General features: G+C 42.9%; 1 protein-coding gene across 4 annotated transcripts in view; it reads right to left on the reverse strand.

Annotated features, from left to right (window-relative positions):
• CSPP1 (centrosome and spindle pole associated protein 1) overlaps positions 1-21,184 on the reverse strand; it is a 178,537-nt gene that overhangs the window by 105,386 nt on the left and 51,967 nt on the right. For all 4 annotated transcript variants that reach the window (XM_084619083.1, XM_084619082.1, XM_084619080.1 and 1 more), the window contains exons 9-11: positions 14,697-14,788; positions 11,069-11,162; positions 9,636-9,693 (exon numbers count right to left, since the gene is read on the reverse strand). In XM_084619083.1, the coding sequence (XP_084475209.1) occupies positions 9,636-9,693; positions 11,069-11,162; positions 14,697-14,788 (244 nt within the window). The remainder of the gene's footprint in view (positions 1-9,635; positions 9,694-11,068; positions 11,163-14,696; positions 14,789-21,184) is intronic.

Consider the following 21,184-nt stretch of genomic DNA (forward strand, 5'->3'; position numbering starts at 1 on the left):
ACTAGATGACCTCCAGAGGTCCCTTCCAACTCTGATATACTATGATTCTATGAATGCCAGTGCTGACAACCCCGACAGTGCACATATTTCTTTTCCCTCAGTGGTCACAGTACGTGCGCTGTCAGTTCCCAAGCTCCACACTATATATCTTCGGAAAACACCACATTAATCTGCGCTAAGATCAGGAAGTAGCCACTGGCTGCCCCGCTACTCCCACCCCCCAGAGTCTAGTAAGAGAAAGTTACTTACCTTACAGCAACCAGAGGTTCTTCAAGATGTGTGGTCCCTATCTGTCTTCCACTGTGGGTAGGGTACACATGCGCTCCATGTGCCCAGAGCCAGAAAATTTTGAAAACTGTGTCAACTGGTCCACATATACACCCTGGGCTCAACTTGTGCCTCCAACCGAGGAGATAAAGGATAGGGCCAATCAACCACCTCCCCAATTCCTTCTCTAGCATGAATTAGAGATGATCCAAAGTGGAGGGAAAGGAGGGTGGGTAATGGAATATAGACAGGTACCACACATCTCAAAGAACCTCCAGCTACTATAAGACAGATAACTTTCACTACTTCTTTGAGTGCTGGTCCCTATTTGTATTTCACTATGAGTGACTGACAAGCAGTATTCAAATAGGAGAAAGATGTGAAGTTGTAGATGGCAGAGCCAAACAAAGGACTAACATTCCAAAAGATACATCAGCAGAGTAGTCTTGCACCAAGGCATAGTGTCTCACAAACATGGATGGAACTTCATGTTGCTGCCTTGCAGATATCAAGTAGAGGCACCTCTTGAAGCGATGCCATAGATGTTGCATGACCTCCTGTAGAATGAGCTCTGACCCCAAAAGGAGGGGGAAGATTAGACAACTGATAGCAGAGCAAAATACAGCCAGAGATCCATTTTGAGATTCTTTATCAGGATATAGCCTGACCCCCCGACCCGTTCCGTTAAGATGACAAATAGTCTAGGAGACTTCCTGATAGGTTTTATTCTCTGCAAGTAAAAGGTTCAAGCTAATGTGAAATTCTGAGACTACTCTGGGGGTGAATTTAGGGTGTAAACATAATTAAACTTTGTCCTTATGGAATATAGTGTAAGGAGGATCCATCATCAGTGCTCCAAGCTCACAAACCCTCCTGGCTGAGGTGATGGCTACCAGGAATGTGACCTTCCTGGATAGGAGAGACATGGAGCAAGAAGCTAATGGTTCAAAAGGAAGACTTAGTGAGTACTGAAAGAACCAGGTTCAGGTCCCATTGAGGAGTAGGCTTCTTGATAGGTGGAAAGGTCTTTTCCTATTAAGCCTTTCCAAAATCTGCAACTCAGTGGGTGTGCAAACATCAAGTATCCATGTGAAGGTATGCACTGTCTGCTTCCAAGTGGACCCATAAGGAGCTGACGGACAAACCTGATGTCTTTAAGGAAAGAATACAGTCTAGAATAAGAAGAATATCTCAGCTTCTGGGATTATACATCTTTAATACCCACAAACAGAAAAATGCTTCCACTTGGCTAGGTAACATGTTCTAATGGAATCCTTTCTACTATGAGAAAAGATGTTTTGTGCAGCTTCAGAACATGATCTCTCTAGAATCTATGAGCATCATCTAGAGTCTAGATGATGCTCATACAAAATACAGGCTCTAAGATGAAGTGGCCAAGGGTTAGGATGCTTGATTTTGCCATTCTCCTGGATCATGAAATTGAGAAATGTTGGAATAATGATTGGTACCCGAGATGACATGTGTAAGAATTCTGGGAACCAAAACTGTCTGGACCAGTTGGGGGCAATGAGAATGACTTGTGCCTTGACCTGCCGAATCCGGCACAAAATTTGAGGCCGGAGAGGTAGTGGAGGGAAAGCACAGTTCAGATGGTCTGACCATGGAAGGAGCAGAGCATCGCCCTTTGAGTGGCAACGTAGGACTCCTTTGGAACAGTATGGATTACATTTCCTGTTTGTTTGGGAGGCAAACAAGTCCCTGGCAAGGGTCCCCAATCTACCATAAATATTGTTCACCACAGAGTCATATAGCTCCCACTCATGATCAACACCAAAGTGTCTCCAGAGAGAGTCTGCTAGCACATTCTGGTTTCCTGGGAGGTAGACTGCCAATAGGGTAATCTGATTGTTGATGTACCAATTCCACAACTGTCCACTTCTGCACACAAGGGGAAGAATCTCCCTCCCTCCGGTTTGTTGATGTAAAAGACAGTCTTGAATTAGTCTGACATTATGATGACATGGTGACCTTGAATGAATGGGAGAAAGGGTTCACAAATCTTCAAACTGCTCACAGCTCTAGAACATAGATGTGTATCTGGGATGGACTCTCAAGATGTTCCAATAGGGATACATGGTAATGACTGCCCTGTCTTGTGCAGAGGCAAGAAAGGGAATACTGATGCATACCTAACATGGATTCTTCCACAGTAACAGGGACAATATCACTTTGGTGGGAACAGTCACTATGGTGCTCCTGGACCATCAGTTTGGAGCCACACTTGTAGCTAACAAAAGGTGGAATCATGAAAATGGCATGACATAAGTTCATGAGGCCACATGGCCTAGGAGAGAAAGGTGTCAGTCATGATAGGCACTTGGGGGTTGCTTATGACCTCATTTATGATATCGTTTATAGCCTGAAACCTGTTCATCAGCAGGCAGGCCCTTGCCATGACTGCATTTAAGGAAAGCCCAATGAAGCTGAAGTTCTCTGTAGAAGTGAGGATTGATTTTTCAGTATTTACACTGACCCCCAAAGAGGAGAGGAGTTGTTGCATTGTCAAAATCAATGCATGGGCCTCTTGGTGTCAGGGACCATAGGTCTCGAACCTTGGTCCACAGGGCTCTTAGGAGCTAGGCAGTCCTGACCTGCTACCTAGTAATCTGCTATCAGCTGCCAGAATAGTAGCTGAACTTTGACAGAGAACTCCTGTCCCGGGATCTGATTGGTGAAACATGGGAGACCCTGGTCAACCCCCAGTCAATCCCCAGCTTCTATTTAAACCAAGCACAGGAACAGGAAGTTGTGCATGGAACTGGGTTCTCCCTGCTTAGGACTGCTTCCCCTGCAATATTTGTTCCTACTGATCTCCTGGTAACCTGACACTGCCTGCCTCCTGACACATGGACTCTTGGTTTTGCCCTCTGGCTTGCCTTGGCTTTTGACCTCTTGGTATCTGACCCAGCCTAAGTCCCTACCCCTGCTTCAACCCTTAGGTCAGACAGCCCATTCACTGGTTGTGACACTTGGCCTGACTTCATGACAAGGAGCCAGTCACTGAAATAAGGGAAAACGGTGAAACCACAGCATCTGATGCAGGCTGCTACTAGGAAGAACACCTTGGTAAAGACCCTGGGGGTGGTACCAATGCCAAAAGAGAGTGTTCTGTATTAAAAGTGGTCTGAGCCTGTGTCACAGGGTCCCTCCACTGCTACCCAGTTTACTTCACTGCCTAGCCATTTCGGATGGTCTCATGGTCACAAAAGGTTGCCCTTTCACCAAGGTGAAAATTTATTCTTTTTTTACAAATTATCACAGTGTAATACAGGCTTACAGCAAAGGAAGGATTTCCCAGAGTCTTCATCCTCAGCCCAGGCTCATCCTCTGATCTTCCTTCTGACTCTCCTTGCTTCCTGTTCCTTCCACTTATATCCTCCCAATTACACCATTAGCCCAGTGATTACCATGCAGGTGCTAACAATCCCCAACAGAAAGCGTTTAATTGCTTATACCTGAACATGCAGCCATCTTCATGCTGCACCAACATCAGATACCCAGATGTTAATAACAGTGTCCTGTCACAGCCCACCATAAATCTGAGGAAGCGTCTGTGAGCAGGGTGGATGTCCGCATGAAAGTAGGTGTCCTTCATGTAGAGAGTTGTAAACCACATGTCCTTTTCCAAGAATGGAATTTAAATTCCCATGTGACCATGCAAAACTTGTGATTGTGAATAAACTGTTTGAGATGGTGGAGGTCACCAAGTATCCTTTTTGGGTACTAACAAGTATGTTGAGTAAAAACTACTCTCTTGGTACTGAAGAGGAATGCACTCTATCACTCCTCACTGTAAAAGATATTCCACTTCTTGTTTAAGAATGTTCTTGTGAAAGTGGCCTCCAAAAGGGATGGGATAGGGATTTTAAAGGGAAAGAGACATAAACTCTATCATAAAGCCAGAATTCATAACCTTCAGCACTCATTTGTCTGTTGTTATTCCACTCCAGGTGTTGAAAAAGAGTGCTAGCTGATCCCCAAAAAAGGTGCATGGGAGTTGGGAGGTGTTGTACTTAGTGGTTTGCAGCTCTCAAGCTCCCTCAAAAACAACATTTAGCCAAAAATTGAGATGAAGAATCTGTTGTGAAAGGTGTGGCAAAGCAGGTCTTTTGAACCCTCCCCTCTTATAGGGTGGCTCACAAGATCTCTGGTTTAAGAACTGCTAACCCATCAGTTTAAGCTTGTATGATTACTCTTGACATTTTCTCTTTGGGGCAGGTGTATATATGCTCAGGGAGTGGAGGGTGACCCTGTAAAAGTGTGTAAGGACTCCTATGTCTTCTGATTAAATAAATGAGTCTTTTCGAAGGTTAGGTCCTCCCTGGGAAACCCCTGTGCATTATGGTGCATTATGGTGGCAGTAGCTTGGAATGCTGCTGCATCTACTGCTGACCGGAGAGTGGTTCCGGCAACCATTTTGCTTTCCTCTATGACAGCCTGGATAAAAGCTCTGTCCTCCTGTAAGAAACTGTCAGTAAAGTCTGCAAATTTTGAATAATTCAGGAATTCATACTTAGCCATTAGTGCTTGGTAGTTGGCTATCCTGAACTGGAGGCTAGAAGAAGAAAAGACGTTCCTTCCCAATAAGTCGAGATGCTTCCCCTCCTTATTAGTCAGGGTAGATCGGGAGTGTTATTGCCTAAATCTTTCCACAGTGGCCTGGACCAGTAAAGAGCTAGGAGCAAGGTGAGGAAACAGAAATTCTGCCCCTTTGGCTGGGACATAGTACCATTTCTCTGCCTTCTTGGCAGTAGAGGCATGGGTAGCTAGGGTATGCCAGCCCACTCTAGCAGGCTCCTGGATGGATGGCTACATTACCAGGGAATGGTATTTGACTGGAGCCGGAGGACTGAAGGGATATCCAGGAGCCTGTATTGAGGATCCTGAACTCTTCCCACAAGGAATGGCAAATTTCAAGAAAAATCCATGAAAGCATGTGGATTTTAGAGCATTTAGAACATCATCAGGAAAGACAGAATGATGGCGGGAAAGAGCCCTCTACACAACAATCTGCAGCACAATAAGTTCTGAAAGGTATGAAGTAGCCCATTTACTTCTGTGTGAGATTCTCAGCTAAATTAGGAGGAGTCCGGTGGCACCTTAAAAACTTAACAGATTTATTTGAGCATAAGCTTTCGTGGGTAAAACCCGCACTTCTTCAGATGCATGGAGTGAAAATTACAGATGCAGACATAAATATACTGACACATGAAGAGAAGGGAATTACCTCACCATTGGAGAACCAGTGTTGACAGGGCCAATTTGATCAGGGTGGATGTAGTCCACTCCCAATAACAGATGAGGAGGTATCAATTCCAGGAGAGGCAAAGCTGCTTTTGGAATGAGCCAAACACTCCCAGTCCCTATTCAAGACCAAATTAATGGTGTTAAATTTGCAAATGAATTTTAGTTCTGCTGTTTCTCTTTGAAGTCTGTTTCTGAAGTATTTTTGTTCAAGTATAGCTACTTTCAAATCTATTATAGAATGTCCAGGAAGACTGAAGTGTTCTCCTACTGGCTTTTGTATGTTACCATTCCTGATGTCCAATTTGTGTCCATTTATTCTTTTACATAGGGACTGTCCGGTTTGGCCAATGTACATGGCAGAGGGGCATTGCTGGCACATGATAGCATATATAACATTAGTAGACGTGCAGGTGAATGAGCCTCTGATGGTGTGGCCGATGTGGTTGGGTCCTCTGATGGGGTCGCAGAGTAGATATGGGGACAGAGTAGGCAACAAAGCTTGCTACAGGGATTGGTTCCTGGGGTAGCGTTTCTGTGGTGTGGTGTGTAGTTGCTGGTTACCACCTTTCTCTTCATGTGTCAGTATATTTATGTCTGCATCTGTAATTTTCACTCCATACATCTGAAGAAGTGGGGTTTTTACCCACTAAAGCTTATGCTCAAATAAATCTGTTAGTCTTTAAGGTGCCACCGGACTCCTTGTTGTTTTTGTGGATACAGACTAACACAGCTACCCCCGATACTTGTCAGCTGAATTAGAACACCCCATGGAGATGAAAATAACCTAATACAATAGCTCCAAGACCTGTGAAATGTTCCATTCATCTCAGTGGGCATGATCCCATCCCCTCCTGAGTGCTTTAGAGCCTGAGACATGCATGAAATATACCCATTCTCAGCTCCCCACCCAAAGGGGCAGGGCTTCCCCACATTCTGGCTCACATGGGAGGCCTCAGACCCCCAAAAGGGTAAGTCCCTCCACCCAAAACTCAGCTCACATGAAGAGAGTAGGAAGGGGATAGTCCAAACTCTATTAGATGGGCATGCCCCCCCCCCGCCCAGATCCTGTCACACATATGGGAGGCAGCAAGAGGGGCTGAGACCTCCCCATAGAGGGGCAAGAGCCCCGTAGATTTGGGCACACACACACGAGGAGAGAATGTGGGGATAACAGATGCCCTTGTCCCATTCTCCCCCAGTCCCTCTGCCACTCCCACTTCCCACTGTCCCACCCCTCCACTCCCCCAAGCCTCTCACCTGAGCCCCCAACTCTCTCCCCTCTCATCCACCCCCATTTATCCCCCTCCCCTCACTGCAGCCCCAAACCTCTCCTTCCCATTCCACTACCTTCTAATTACCCCACCAACCTCTCCTAAGAAACATTCACATGTCTATATTCCCCCCATTATGACTCTGGGGGATGCAGAAAGGTTGGGGAACACTGGCACAGCTATGGAGTGCAGGGGGTTGGTGAGCACTGACAGAGCTGGGGGTACAGGGTCCTTGGCTGCACTGAAGAAAATAAGGAAGTGTTAAATAAGTTTAAATAAGGAAGTGTTATTTACTCCTTCTCATAACACAAGAACTAGGGGGTCACCAAATGAAATTAGTAGACAGCAAGTTTTAAACAAACAAAAGGAAGTATTTCTTCACACAACGCACAGTCAACCTGTGGAACTCTTGGCCAGAGGATGTTTTGAAGGCCAAGACTATAACAGTGTTCAAAAAAGAACTAGATAAATATATGGAGGATAGGTCCATCAATGGCTATTAGCCAGGATGGACAAGGATGGTGTCCCTAGCCTCTGTTTGCCAGAAGCTGGGAATGGGCAACAGGGGATGGATCATTTGATGATTACCTGTTCTGTTCATTCCCTCTGGGGCACCTGGCATTGGCCACTGTCGGAAAACAGGATACTGGGCTAGATGGACCTTTGGTCTGACCCAGTATGGACATTTTTATGTTCTTATGGCAGAGCTGGGAGTGCATGGGGGTTGGAAGGCACTGGCAGAGCAGGGGGTGCCATGCCTACGTCACCTGAGCCCTTAAACTCTCTCACCTCCCGCACCATCCATCCCCATTTATCCTCCTCCTCATAAACCCCTTCTCCTCGCAGCAGCTCCAAACCCCTGCCCTTAATGCCCCCAACACCTCCACCTCTAGCATTCATCCCCTCTCGGAAACATTTACATATCTACTCTTTCCCCAAACACTTTGTTACAGTACCCTCCCCAAAAAAGATTTAGTGGTGCCTTGCACAAACTTGGGTAAAACTCAGCAGACAGACTATTTTGACCTACTATCAATACTTTGATCTCTAGCTTTGTGCAAAAAAACCAAAAGCAAATAAAAACAAACCTAGAAAGTTTTTTTTTAGAAGTGCTATTTTGAGGGGGCTTGTATCTCAGGAATCCTTGGCTCAAATTATTCCAAATGTGGCTTCCTCCTGAGGGTAGCCAGCACCCTCCCAAGGTACATTAAATTTCAAAGAAATCTAACTACGCATGTCGCTATAAGAGGACTTAGAAAAGTCGACCTTTACGCAGATCTCACAATACGACCTTAATTGTGCCACTATAATATGCTGCACCACAACACATGTTATCTTATGGGCTATCCCTTCCTCTCATTTTGAGCAAGTAACAGACTCTGTCCGACTGCAGATAGCTCCTCCTCCTCCATCTGTTGAGCTCTCCAGTAATGGGATGGGTTGGTGCAGTTTTGCAGCTGCACAGAAAACAGCACTATCATTATTGAAAAAGTGTCTTGTGTTAATCACATTTACTTAACCAGAAAAAAAGAGCCATCCATCATGACATCCCCAGTAAAAGGATTCTACTACACTCAGTAAACATTTTCTTTGAGTGGTAGCAAAGATATCTCAGCAAAGCACAACAACTATTGTGATAATCAAGCTCGTTATATCTTGATTATGAAGCAGAAAATGATGGAGATGGCACTAATTCCATATTACTCAGGTCAGAGTTAAAGCAAAATCATTGATATTTTATGCAGAGCTATATAAAAATTTGCATACGTTGTCATAATATGAAAAATGTTACATTTACTAGTAAAAATATTTACAACTGCAACTTGAAATAATGAATTGGCACTACAAAGCTGACTTAGCTGCATAACAGATGGATTTTTTTCCATTAAAAAGTGAAGTAGGTGAGTGGCAAATATTGTCAGCAGCATTCCTCACACTCCCACAGGAGGGTGACTGACGCTTGTCTATACAAGCTACCATCAGGCATTAAACATGTCTCTTCCATGACCTACACTGCAGCATGTTATTCCATGTAGTTGCACCACAATGCAAATGTCTTAAAATTCCAATTCCAACTTTTCCCTTTAAGCAGAGTATGTGTTTACCAAATGTAACAGCTCTCTTATGTAGCTTTGACTTAGGTTTATTTTTATTGTCACTAATGCCCATTTAGGAAAGAGACATCATTTTTCTTTTTATCATAGTCTTAGAGACTAAGGCCAGAAGGGACCACTAGATCATCTACTCTGACCTAGTGTAAATATCAGGCCACCAACACTACCTAGCACCAGCACACTAAAGCCATCAACCAAACTGAGACCAAGCTATTACAACCCACAGGAGATTAGACTATTATGTGCCACAGACAGAGAACAGGAGGGACCAAGGTACACAAGTGTTCAAGGCCCCCCATAATGGCAGGGAAATGATTAACTGAGATACACCCAAATAATCCTAGCAAGTGACCTTGACCCATACATTACAGAGGAAGGTGAAAAAAAAAACGCAAAGTCATTGCTAATCCAAGGTAGGGGGAAATTCCTTCCCGACCCCACAAATGACTACAGTATGAGTTAGACCCGGAGCATGTGAACAAGAACCAGCCAGCCAATGTCCCAAGTCTCAACAGGTGTGGCTGTTGTTGATCCCTCAGAGAAAGGGGATTAAAAAAAACCCCTTCCAGAATAAACTTGGGACGGGGGGAATCCCTTTCTGATCCTTCTTTTGCACACAATAAAATCCTGCTTTCAGCATAATGATTCACTGTTAACACATATTATTTAATAAAAGGTCTGTTTGAATGGAAAGCGGAACACTAAAATTTCTTACCTCCTTCCCTGGGTCCAGAGCTCCAGAAGCAGCAACTGAGAGCTCAAGTTCCTTTTCACTATTAAAAAAAATTAACAGGATGAAGTCAGAAAATGAGCTGTTAAACAAATCACTAAACTTGTTCTTTTAAAAAAAAACTTAGAAATCAGATCTAATTTACCTCACTTAGCTATAAAACTGGAGTTTCTTATTGTGGATAAGGTAACATGAGAGAACACCTCATCTGACTCAAAAACAAAATGACTAAGTCCAACAGAATATAGGTTTAGAAGAATATACTGGTGTTTTATTACTTTTAGACAATGCCATAATCAAAACAGTATCCCAGGGTAAATGAACAATTAAATATTTTTTGTTTCATTGTTTTTTCACTATAATCTTTCCCAATGCTTCTTGTGAGCAAACATTTTTTCCATAGTACAGTTAGAAGTTTGATATGAAAGATAATTATAAACATATTCAAATCCAAACAGGCATTCAAAAGAATGTCAACCACTGTACTGTGGATTCAGATCCCAAGCTTAGTCTGCTTCTTCAATTTTTAAATTTGATAAGGAGTGTCCTCGTAGTTCTGATAACATCAGCTCTTTTCCCCACCCTTTCACCAAGATTTTTGTTTCCTTTTAAACACATCTAGACTGTCAGTCAGCAAAGCAAGAATAGGTAAACAAAAAAGTATGTTTAATTGTGCTATATATGCCAGAAATTTGCAAAGTTTTTGAAGTCAGAGACTTCTTTTCCAATTTGGGGAACGGGAAATAATATCACAGTTCCCTTATCAAATGTGTACCATATGTGAGGCCAAAAAAAAAAAAACCCCACCAAGAAAAAGGACTTTTTGTGGTCTTGCCACTCAACTACAACCCCATTTACTTGGGCTTTTGTCCTGAGAAACAAAGGAAAAACAAATAGCAGTGAAGCCAACAGAGAAATAAGTATTACCATTAAGCCTCTAGAAGTACACCAGACCTTCGCTAGAACACGGGATTTGGGATCCATGCACGGTACCACACTAACGCGGGGACTGCGTTATAGCGGGGACCGCGTTAAAATGAATTGCAATTAAAGTAATTAAATTTGGTATCCATGGCCGTGACTGCTATATTTGCGCTATACAGACGCGTTCTAGCGAGGGTCCGGTGTACACTACAATGAAAAGGGAATCAAAGCTATAAAACATATTTAAAATGGTCCCTTTGAGGTTTATAGGTTATATATTGTATGACAGTCATAAAAATAGGACAGTGAGAGAAGTCTAGTATTAGTACCAACAACCTCAGGGTTCAAAATGGGGAAAAGAGAAAATTTCCGAACAGTAAAAACCTTTTTTAAAATATGTAAATTTCTGAAGGGTAAAGAAGCTTCCAACTAATTTAGTTTTAATGAAAAATGTTCACTTTATTAAGTCTTTGTCCAAATTACAATGGCTTTACCGTCTCTTATTTCTCTGTTGCTCAGCAATCTGTTCCATTAGCTCTTGTCTGTATTTCTCTTTTTTCTTCTGAATAAGTTCTCGGTCTTGACCGCCTAATTGAAAAGGAAGGAAGCATAAACAGTCCATGAAACACATACATATCTCTGTTTTCAAACACCTTCTAATTTCAAATGAATAAAAACAAGAATAAAGGCAAAGTGCAGAGACAAATACAATTTGTGCATGTCACAGGATGACATTGGCCATTTAAGAGGGAGCAGGACCAATGTACCTGTGACTCCTCAGCTGTATCCTAACTGGGTTTAAGAGAAGCCACCTGAACCACATAAATGGAACAGCTGAGGGGGTCAGTCAGGAAAAGAGACAGGATAGGTAAGGTAATATCTTTTATTGGACCACCTTCTGTTGGTAAAAGAGAAAAGCTTTCAAGCTACACGGAGCTCTTCTTCAGGTCTGGGACTAACATGGCTATACTACTGCTACAAAATTTAAAAAAGTCAGGGAAAGGGCAGTTGAAAACTGCCTGGGAGTCATGAGACTAAAGGAGGTCTCTGGTGAAAGCTGCAGAGCAGTTCTCCGCAGGCCCTCCCTGGAAAGACGGAAGAATGGTCAAGAAGCCAGTCGAAAGGCTAGCTTTCTGACCTTTCTGAAGCAGAGAGCCAAGTCCAGAGAAGGCTGAGAGCAGCAGAGGGAGATGCCTGCTAGCTCTCTAAGCCAGAGAGCCGAAGGCTGGGAGTGAGGCATAGTGAGAGATGCCACAGCTGTACTAGAGAGCCTGAGTGTGGTCAGAGATGCCGGGCTATACTTTGTGTCTTGCATGTACTGTTTGAACTATGGTGGGGAATTCAGGACTATAGCCATGATTTATGGGCACAGGATTTTTGTAAGAAACTAACCCACAAGGATTATATATACTTGGAAATCCTTTAGGGGCTATTTCTGGGGATTCTGCAAGGGGAAACTGAGGCTTAAGTAGCCTTAAATGTCAAGCCACAGTGTGCTACACGATAGTACTCCAGACAGACCCACCTTATGACAGGGAACATATTAAAAACTTCATAAGAACTGATAAAAATCTGGATACTACGCTTAACATTAACATTATTTGATATATGATCTTTTGGCCTAACATAATTGGTCACTGATAGCTTGTCTGTTCTTAAATAATCATTGAGCTGAGACAAAGCTAGGAGCTTCAAAACAAGGTGACAATGATACTATAGCACAAAAAGAGACAGTATTTGAGTTATTTACATTAATTTTGCACTTAATGCAGCATTTGGAAAAAATAAGTAAGAATGGTGTGAAAATAAAAGTAAAGTATACTTTAACACAATCAAGAGCACCCAGAGGTGCTCTTACATGTAATTCCGCTCTGAATAAACACTTAATTTGAAAGTGAATGCAAGAGTCAAACTGTAGGAATACAAGCAGTTTCCCATTTATGAGTTAGTTGTAATGGAAATTAAGGATTAAAAATGTACTGGCAGATGATGCATGCATACAGGGTGCACCTACCAGTATCTTACAGGGTTAAAAAAAAAAAAATACTTAAAACTTAGTAGTGCCCGATCAACCTTGTGCTGGAAGTTAAGTCCCAGAAGTGAGAATCCAGTTCACAAGATATCTTAAAAAAGTGGAGTTTCTAAGTGAATGTTTCTGTACACTACGACTATTAGACACATTGGCCCATAAACACCCTTTCCTCACCATCCATAAGTCACCACAGTTCTCCTATGAAGTAAAATCAATTGAAAGAGGGGAGGAGGCAGGAACACCAAAAAACCATGCAGAAGACAACTGTGGCATAAAAAAAAAAATCATACAATATTATGCTGCAGCCACAAAACACACAACCACAGGAAAGACAGTCTTGTGGTTAAGGCACTGGACCAGGATTCTGACCTGAATTCAGCTCTCAACTCGAACAAACACTTTCTATGTGGTCTTGGGCAGTTTACTTACTTTCTCTGTCCCGCAGTTCCCCACCTGTAAAGTGGGGCTACCAAAATTCCCATATGTCAAAGGGGTGTTGTGAAGACAAATTCATTGTTATTCATGAGGTGCTCAGATACTATTGCAATTGGGTCATAGATTAGCCAGTCTGTGTAGAGAGGTAGCAGCTGCAGAACAATTATATTAGCACTGTTGATCAGGAAATGTAAGCAAATGAATGACAGCCACAGGGATCAATTTAAGCAGCAGGCCACAACTTTATTAATTTAACGCTGAGGAGTTCTATCAACCTACTCCCTGCTCTCACGCAGTAGATATTTAACTGGGTCCAGTGCAGGGTTACAGAGTAGACCCCTTCTTAGCCTACCCCTAGGACTCCCTCCTCAGTGTGGGGAAGTGGAGATTACCAAGGAGGGACCTCATTCAGTGAAGACTTCAGGTCTCCCCACTATACACGTGGTCCACCAGTGAAATCTAGGGTCTAATACACCTCTGGGAGCTGGCCCATTTAGACTTTATGTGCACTAGATACCAGCCGGAAGCTGCAACAAGCTAAAAAGTCATACCTTTACTGATATTAAACTGACAAGTCCAATTGCTAAAACCCAAATGTGTCTGCATAACATTGCAGGGGGGGGTGGGAGGGGGGAAAAGGACTGGATCTCTGCCAATTTGGCCCAGTGGGAAAAATTTCTTCCTGATTTGATCCCCAAACAGGTCAGTCATAGCAACTTGAAAAACATAGCTCCTACGCTACAACTAAGGAGGGAGGGCAGAGAAGCTAACAAGAAGCTTTTGACAGTTTAAATAGGCAGTAGAGAAAAGGATGCACAAGAATCAGCCAGCCCAGTCCTCCCAATCCAAGTCAATGGGGAGGCAGAGGACCTGAGGAGAGGGATGGGCCAGCTGCAATCTTGACAAGCATGTGTTCTCACATTATTACCCCTCGTCCTTTTTCCAGGCACTGTGGCATCCCCTCCCCACTTCCCATTGATTGGGCAGGAAGCATTATAATACCGTGCATAAGCATTTCATCAGTGTGTGCGCCTGTAAAATGAAATGGAGTAAGAACATGCAATTCCTTAGCAGTTTCACTCTAATCTGTGCCTCATAAAATGTGCTTTTGCACTCACACACAAAAAAGAAACTCAACCTCCACCCCCAACATTAGCCAAGGTACAAGACTTACACATCAAGTCCCAAAAGACTTCTGCTCTTTCTGATGGGCCAGTAACAGCCTTAATTGGTGACTTGCTTGTTTCAGCTCTCCAGCAGTATACACCCATCTTCCACTTTGTCACCACTCAGTCCTATTTAACTTTAACTCTCTAAAATTTCTAACAGATTTACAAAACTTAGAAATAAACATATCTCCGTTGTGGTTCACCGACCTGGAGAAATCTGAGAATCCGTTTGATCCCCCTTCTACTACATGCAACACAAGCAATTACTGTTGCATGTTCAAGAGGAGGTGCTACAAAGGTCCAGTGAAGTAAAGTTGTTGTTTTTTTCATTTAACTTAATGCTTTCTTTACCAGGACCAGGGGTATATTGCAAGAATAAATTAACTCAATTATTTCAAAGAAAAAAAACACGACATATTAATGTTTTAAATATTATTATATAAAATATCACAATATACCCATCATTAGTTGGGCTTTTATACATACCAAGAATGAGCCCTGTTGCATATGGAATATCATCTTTACCAGTGGCGGACTTTGCCTGTTCATTAGTTGGAGAATTGCTTTGTGCCCGATTTCTGAAAAAGAAAAAATGTTCAAAACTTAAAATATTGGCTAAAAGTCAGTGTGAAGCATAAAACATACACTTAAATTACTATAAAAGAAAAGGAGTACTTGTGGCACCTTAGAGACTAACAAATTTATTTGAGCATAAGCTTTCGTGACCTACAGCTCACTTCATCGGATGCATGCTTATGCTCAAATAAATTTGTTAGTCTCTAAGGTGCCACAAGTACTCCTTTTCTTTTTGCGAATACAGACTAACACGGCTGCTACTCTGAAACCTTAAATTACTATGTAAACCATTTATGAGAGAAAGCTCTTGTGAAATTGTAGATGACATCACAGGTGGTAGCTACTTCAAAAAGGAAGGGGACAACTATCAAAAGTGGGTTTCTTCTATTCCTGAAACATCTGTAGCTGTCACAGGCACTAACTGAAAGCACACACGCAATCTCACTGAAGTTGCACTATTCACATACTTAAAGTTATGTATGGGCTTAAATCAGGATCAGAGCTTTAGCTGCATCCACCTACATCTGGTCTGAATGTCATCTAGGGCTCAGAAAAAATGGGAAAAATATTCTTTAAAAAATCATATCAAAAACGATTTCCTTCTCCTGCCCCTCATGACAAAATTAAACCTCAACCCAGCTGAACAGCAGATGATCTCTCTATACCAAAGTGGAGAAAGAAAGCTACTGCAACCACCTCTACAAAAGACTGACATTTTTTCTGGTTTTATCATCTTCTGGCAAGAGGACAGAAGACTGAATTTCTGGAGTAGCATATTAGGGCTGTTGGAACAGTTTTTAAAATCATTCATTTTAAGTTCTGTGATTTTTGTAGTTTAGTTTTTTGGAAACAAATGTGCTGAATAATACACATAGTATTTCCTCCAGTTGTTGAGATTTGTTGTATGTTGGATCTCTCACATACTTCATCTTTGTAAACCACAGATGCATCTCTTACTCTATCTTGGTAAGGCCTTAAAGAAATAGAAAAAAATTTACCCCTGCTTAGCTGAAAATGTCTTATATCCTAGTACAGGGGTGGCCAACCTGCGCCTGAGAAGGAGCCAGAATTTACCAATGTACATTGCCAAAAAGCCACAGTAATACATCAGCAGCCCTCATCAGCTCCCCCCGGTGCCTGCCAGCAGCCCCACTGATCAGCTCCTCCCCTCCCTCCCAGAGCGTGCAGGAGGCTCTGAGTGGGAGTGGGAGGAGCAAGGGCGTGGCAGGCTCAGGGGAGGGGACGGGAAGGGACAGGGCCTTGGAAGAAGGGGTGAAGTGGGGGCAGGGCCTGTGGCAGAGCCAGGGGTGGAGCAGTGAGCACACCTGGCATACTGGAAATTTGGTGCCTGTAGCTCCAGCCCCGGAGTCGGTGCCTATACAAGGAACCACATATTAACCTCTGAAGAGCCGCATACAGCTCTGGAGCCACAGGTTCACCACCCCTGTCCTAGTAGGAAGGTCCTTTACAGTGAGTCTTTAGCCTGTTTGTAACTCAAAAAACAGAACCAAATCTGTCAGTTACATGCAAACAAAAAGTGGCCCACTTACTGAAGATGGTACCCAGAACAAAGTTGTTTAAATCTCCCTGTACAGTTGTCATGTAATATAGCGCATAATAGTTACTGGAAGAGGTCCCCTCCCCAGCACTGTCAAGCTGATTCTCTGCCTGGGATTTGGGGGTAGAATCTCAGAGGCCATGTCTGCCATGGGGCCTGCCCTGGGTATCGCTAGCTGAAGAAATCTTGGCCACCAAGAACAATCTTCTCCTGGTCAGTGTTCACTGGGGTAACTTCAGTGATTTCCAGAACATGCCAGGGTTTTGTGGCAGTGCCTTCATTGCAAAACCCAGTTCAGCTTCTCACGGTAAACATAGCTCTTGCAATTTCAGCCAGAAGTCTTATTAATCCTGGTGTGTTTCTATAACTCTGTCACAGCCCCTTTCTTTCAGTGAGGCACTGGACTGGATCCCAGAAGTGCCCCTTCTCCTTCATTTGGGTTGATATTCTCTCATATCTTGGAATTCCAATGACTGCTGTTAAAATAAGACTGGATCCAATCTTCTCCCCACAAGCCAAGGAAGTCCAGGATGGACCTTAGCACAGAAACACACAGAAGCACAAGGCATGGCTGCTATAATCTGTATGTGACTCCAGGTGCGTGAACTTGTCACAAGCTGGAATCACAATGGGACACACCTGGCTCTGATCCAGTTTTTCAATTGGGAGATAACCCTAGAGCAGTAAAGTGCATACAGGTCAAAAGTGGGGTTGATGCAGGTGTGCAGGAACACAGAGTGGGAAAGCAGTGGGAAGACTGTCAGAAGCAGAATAGTTAATTTGAAATGGAGATACAGCCGCACCTACCTTATTGTGGAATAATTCATTCCAAATTGAAGTCAATCTGCTTCCAAAGTGGATTAATTAATGAGGAATGAGACACCAACCAGTGTGTGGAACTACAACAATTTATCTGAGAAAAACCCTCAAATTAATCCAAAATAACTTGCAAGCATAGACAAACCCTGAAACTACTGACTAGTGAGCACTTCAGATCTTCTTAATACAGTAAGAGTATCTATTTTACTCTACCAGAAAAGACATTTACCAAGATATATCCCCAATGTTGCATATTGCATCTGAGCTGGGCAGATCTGTGGATACTCCTACTAGAGGAAACAAAATTTTCAGATAAACAGATAAAATGTCTTATTTTTCCATGTAAAAGGGGGCAAATTCTTTCCCATGGGATTTAAATTGAAGCATACAGCCAGGGAAGACTAACAGATAAATAATTATGTATCTTAAATATACCGCTGGGAAATTCAGCAGTCCTTTTACATAGCCCTTGCGGACTATGTCCGGTACTCATTTGTATATTGTGATCAAGATCCATTTTTTTGCAAACCACCGCAATCTGCTACCTATGAGGCAGTCCATTTTATGAGAATGGGTTCCCTCAATAGTCTCCTCTACCATGACTTCCTCTCAATCTCATCCATTTTCCTCTGTCAGCTTTTGGCTCTTTCTCCTATTGTATCTTGAGGGATAGGATAAGAAGTTTAGGCTTATTGTCCTGTTTATGCTCTATCCTATGGTCTCTAGCAACGACCAAGGCCTTCCTTTATTTCTCTGAGAAATCTGTAACAATCCTACCCACCAGCAAAATGTTTTTCTCCGGAATAATTTACTTGGGAGTCAGATGGCAGGATGCCTCATTATAGCCCATCAATATGGCTGAAAAGCAGAAAGCGTTTCAGATTAATGCTGCTACAGGGAAACAGCTTTAATTGAAGCTCTCAGGCCATATGATCTTGAGGGAAATGAACTCTACCAAGGATTTTTTTCCAGACCATAATAGTCCTGGAGAAGCAAATTATGCTAAGGTAAGTAAGGCCACTGAAATAGCCTCTGAGTTTCTTCCCGTTGAAGAGTCTGCCTTCCTGTTTCTTGGATTCTTGAGCAAGAAGAAACGTTCTTCAGGGATGATGGTGTTCTTAGATAGCAAGAAGACTCCATTGACCTTACAGAGGCTTACTAAACTGGACTCTGACACATTATAAATGTTTTTAGTCTCCTTTCCTGGTGATTAGTTTTGTCCAGGTTTTCCTAGGCTGCTCCAATGACTTCCTATAGGATTGCACAGAGCGGAGAAGTAAATCTTGAGACCAGGCCCCATACCACCTGTTTGCTTCTCCCTTAAGGGCTGCTCTCCCTCCTACCCCTTCCTGGACAGATGTTGGGGTGAAGTGAAGGAGGCAGGCAATGGAGGTTGACAACTGTCAGCAACAGGTGAGGATATTAGTTGCAGGCATTTTTGTGCCCTTACTATCAGCTGGAGGGGTTTCTCTTTAAAGGTTTTTTGTGTCCGTGACCATCTATCTAGTGCTTTTATCAAAGTCCTGTCCAGACACACTGGAGTCTGGCTTGGTCAGAGGTAGCAAGTCTTCTTCTGTGCCAGTGTGACCCAGGGATCTCTTGGTGCCAACTGGCAGAGGAAACAGGGGGTACATAGGGTTTTACAGGGATCCCCTGCGTTGGATATATGATATTTCACTGAAAGGTGGCATGTGAGGGCTCTACCAAGAGCAAGCAGCTTGCTGTTCATCATAATCTTTGCAGAGTATAGGATGCATAATATTTAAGGAGTTATGTATCTGTACTAACAATTATATTCTTAAGGTCTTGGAGTTAAGGCAGGTCACCAGCGGGTGACTGATCTCTGAAATGTTCCTTTCAGACAGGATGTAGCAGACACCTGTCTCCCGGTCTAGTCATTTGTGTATTGCGTACTTTACACCTCACAATGTAGGTCTGTCTGTTTACCTAGCTACAGCAAAAGAAGAGATTGTGAAAGCTACAAAAAAGAAAGAAAATTCACAACAAATAGCAGGGGGGTTCCTATTTATGAATCAAGAAAAAGATGAGACTGGTCTATCTTGGAGGAGAGGGTAAGGGCGGAGGGAAGAAACAAACTGAATCCTTCACCTAGAAGGCAAGCTGACACCTTGAAGGTCTCATGAAAGGAAGGTCACAGCCAACGTAGCTATATAATGCTACATGGATTTCAGGTGAGCAATATTCTACAAGACATGAGAGTATCTTGTTAATTCATCCAGGCTCTAGAATGCATGTTATGGTTTTATTTTATACATAACTACTTGTTTCCAATACTTCTATTTGCTATTATTTGAATCTCTATGCTTTGTTAAATAAACTTGTATCTGATTTCACTATAATCATATCGAAGAACTGTGTGTTAAGCTGAGCAGTGATCTGAAGGGAAACTGGTAAGCTAGGGTGTACTGTTTCTTTGAAAGCAGCAAATCTGTGAATACTGTAAGTGTCCAGTGGACCAGGGCTTTGACACTCTAGGGAGGTGCTTGAGGGTTGGAGTGTGCTTATTGCTAACCTGTAAAGAGACAGCGAGGCCAGAGAGGCCTAGAGGGCAGTGCTTGTATTGCCCGTGGCCAGTGGAGTTGGGGAGCTGACTCCAGCAGACACACACAAGGCTTCCTTATGCTAAGGGCAGCTGATAACGAGGTGCTTCACAACCCTGGGTGCCCCGGGGAAGCATCAAATTCAGCTATTACTTTGAAAGACTAGCCTGGGACAGAACACAGAACAAATAGCAATCCCCATCTGTCATAAATATAAAGGGAAGGGTAAACCCCTTTGAAATCCCTCCTGACCAGGGGAAAGCTCCTCTCACCTGTAAAGGGTTAAGAAGCTAAAGGTAACCTCGCTGGCACCTGACCAAAATGACCAATGAGGAGACAAGATACTTTCAAAAGCTGGGAGGAGGGAGAGAAACAAAGGGTCTGTGTCTGTCTGTATGCTGGTTTTTGCCAGGGATAGACCAGGAATGGAGCCTTAGAACTTTTAGTAAGTAATCTAGCTAGGTATGTGTTAGATTATGATTTCTTTAAATGGCTGAGAAAAGAATTGTGCTGAATAGAATAACTATTTCTGTCTGTGTATCTTTTTTGTAACTTAAGGTTTTGCCTAGAGGGGTTCTCTATGTTTTTGAATCTAATTACCCTGTAAGATATCTACCATCCTGATTTTACAGGGGGGATTTCTTTATTTCTATTTACTTCTATTTTTTATTAAAAGTCTTCTTGTAAAACACTGAATGCTTTTTCATTGTTCTCAGATCCAAGGGTTTGGGTCTGTGGTCACCTATGCAAATTGGTGAGGCTTTTTATCCAACATTTCCCAGGAAAGGGGGGGTGCAAGTGTTGGGAGGATTGTTCATTGTTCTTAAGATCCAAGGGTCTGGGTCTGTAGTCACCTAGGCAAATTGGTGAGGCTTTTTACCAAACCTTGTCCAGGAAGTGGGGTGCAAGGTTTTGGGAAGTATTTTGGGGGGAAGGACGCGTCCAAACAGCTCTTCCCCAGTAACCAGTATTAGTTTGGTGGTGGTAGCGGCCAGTCCAAGGATAACGGGTGTAATATTTTGTACCTTGGGGAAGTTTTGACCTAAGCTGGTAAAGATAAGCTTAGGAGGTTTTTCATGCAGGTCCCCACATCTGTACCCTAGAGTTCAGAGTGGGGGAGGAACCTTGACACCATCTAAACACTCCACAATAGGAGCTGAACAAGAAAGGCAGGTCTTGCATTTTGTTTTTCTGCTACTGCAGCGTCTATGTGATCAGAATTGCTACAATCATTGTGCCTCTCTTGTAGAAGAAGATTTTCCAGAAATGTTTCTGCAGAGCACTCCACACGGACACACCAAGAGCAACACAACAGATAAAAGATTAGATTCCAATAAGCCAAATAATTTCAATAAAAATATCCCCTTTTTTCTCTCTCTCTCTCTCTCTATTTCCAGCTTTGATCTGCAACAATATGGTCTGGAAAAGTCTGCCTGCAGTTGAGGAAAGAGAATGCAAAA

The sequence above is a fragment of the Lepidochelys olivacea genome (assembly GCF_965140295.1).
Source record: "Lepidochelys olivacea isolate rLepOli2 genome assembly, chromosome: 2".
NCBI classification, from domain to species: Eukaryota; Metazoa; Chordata; order Testudines; family Cheloniidae; genus Lepidochelys; species Lepidochelys olivacea.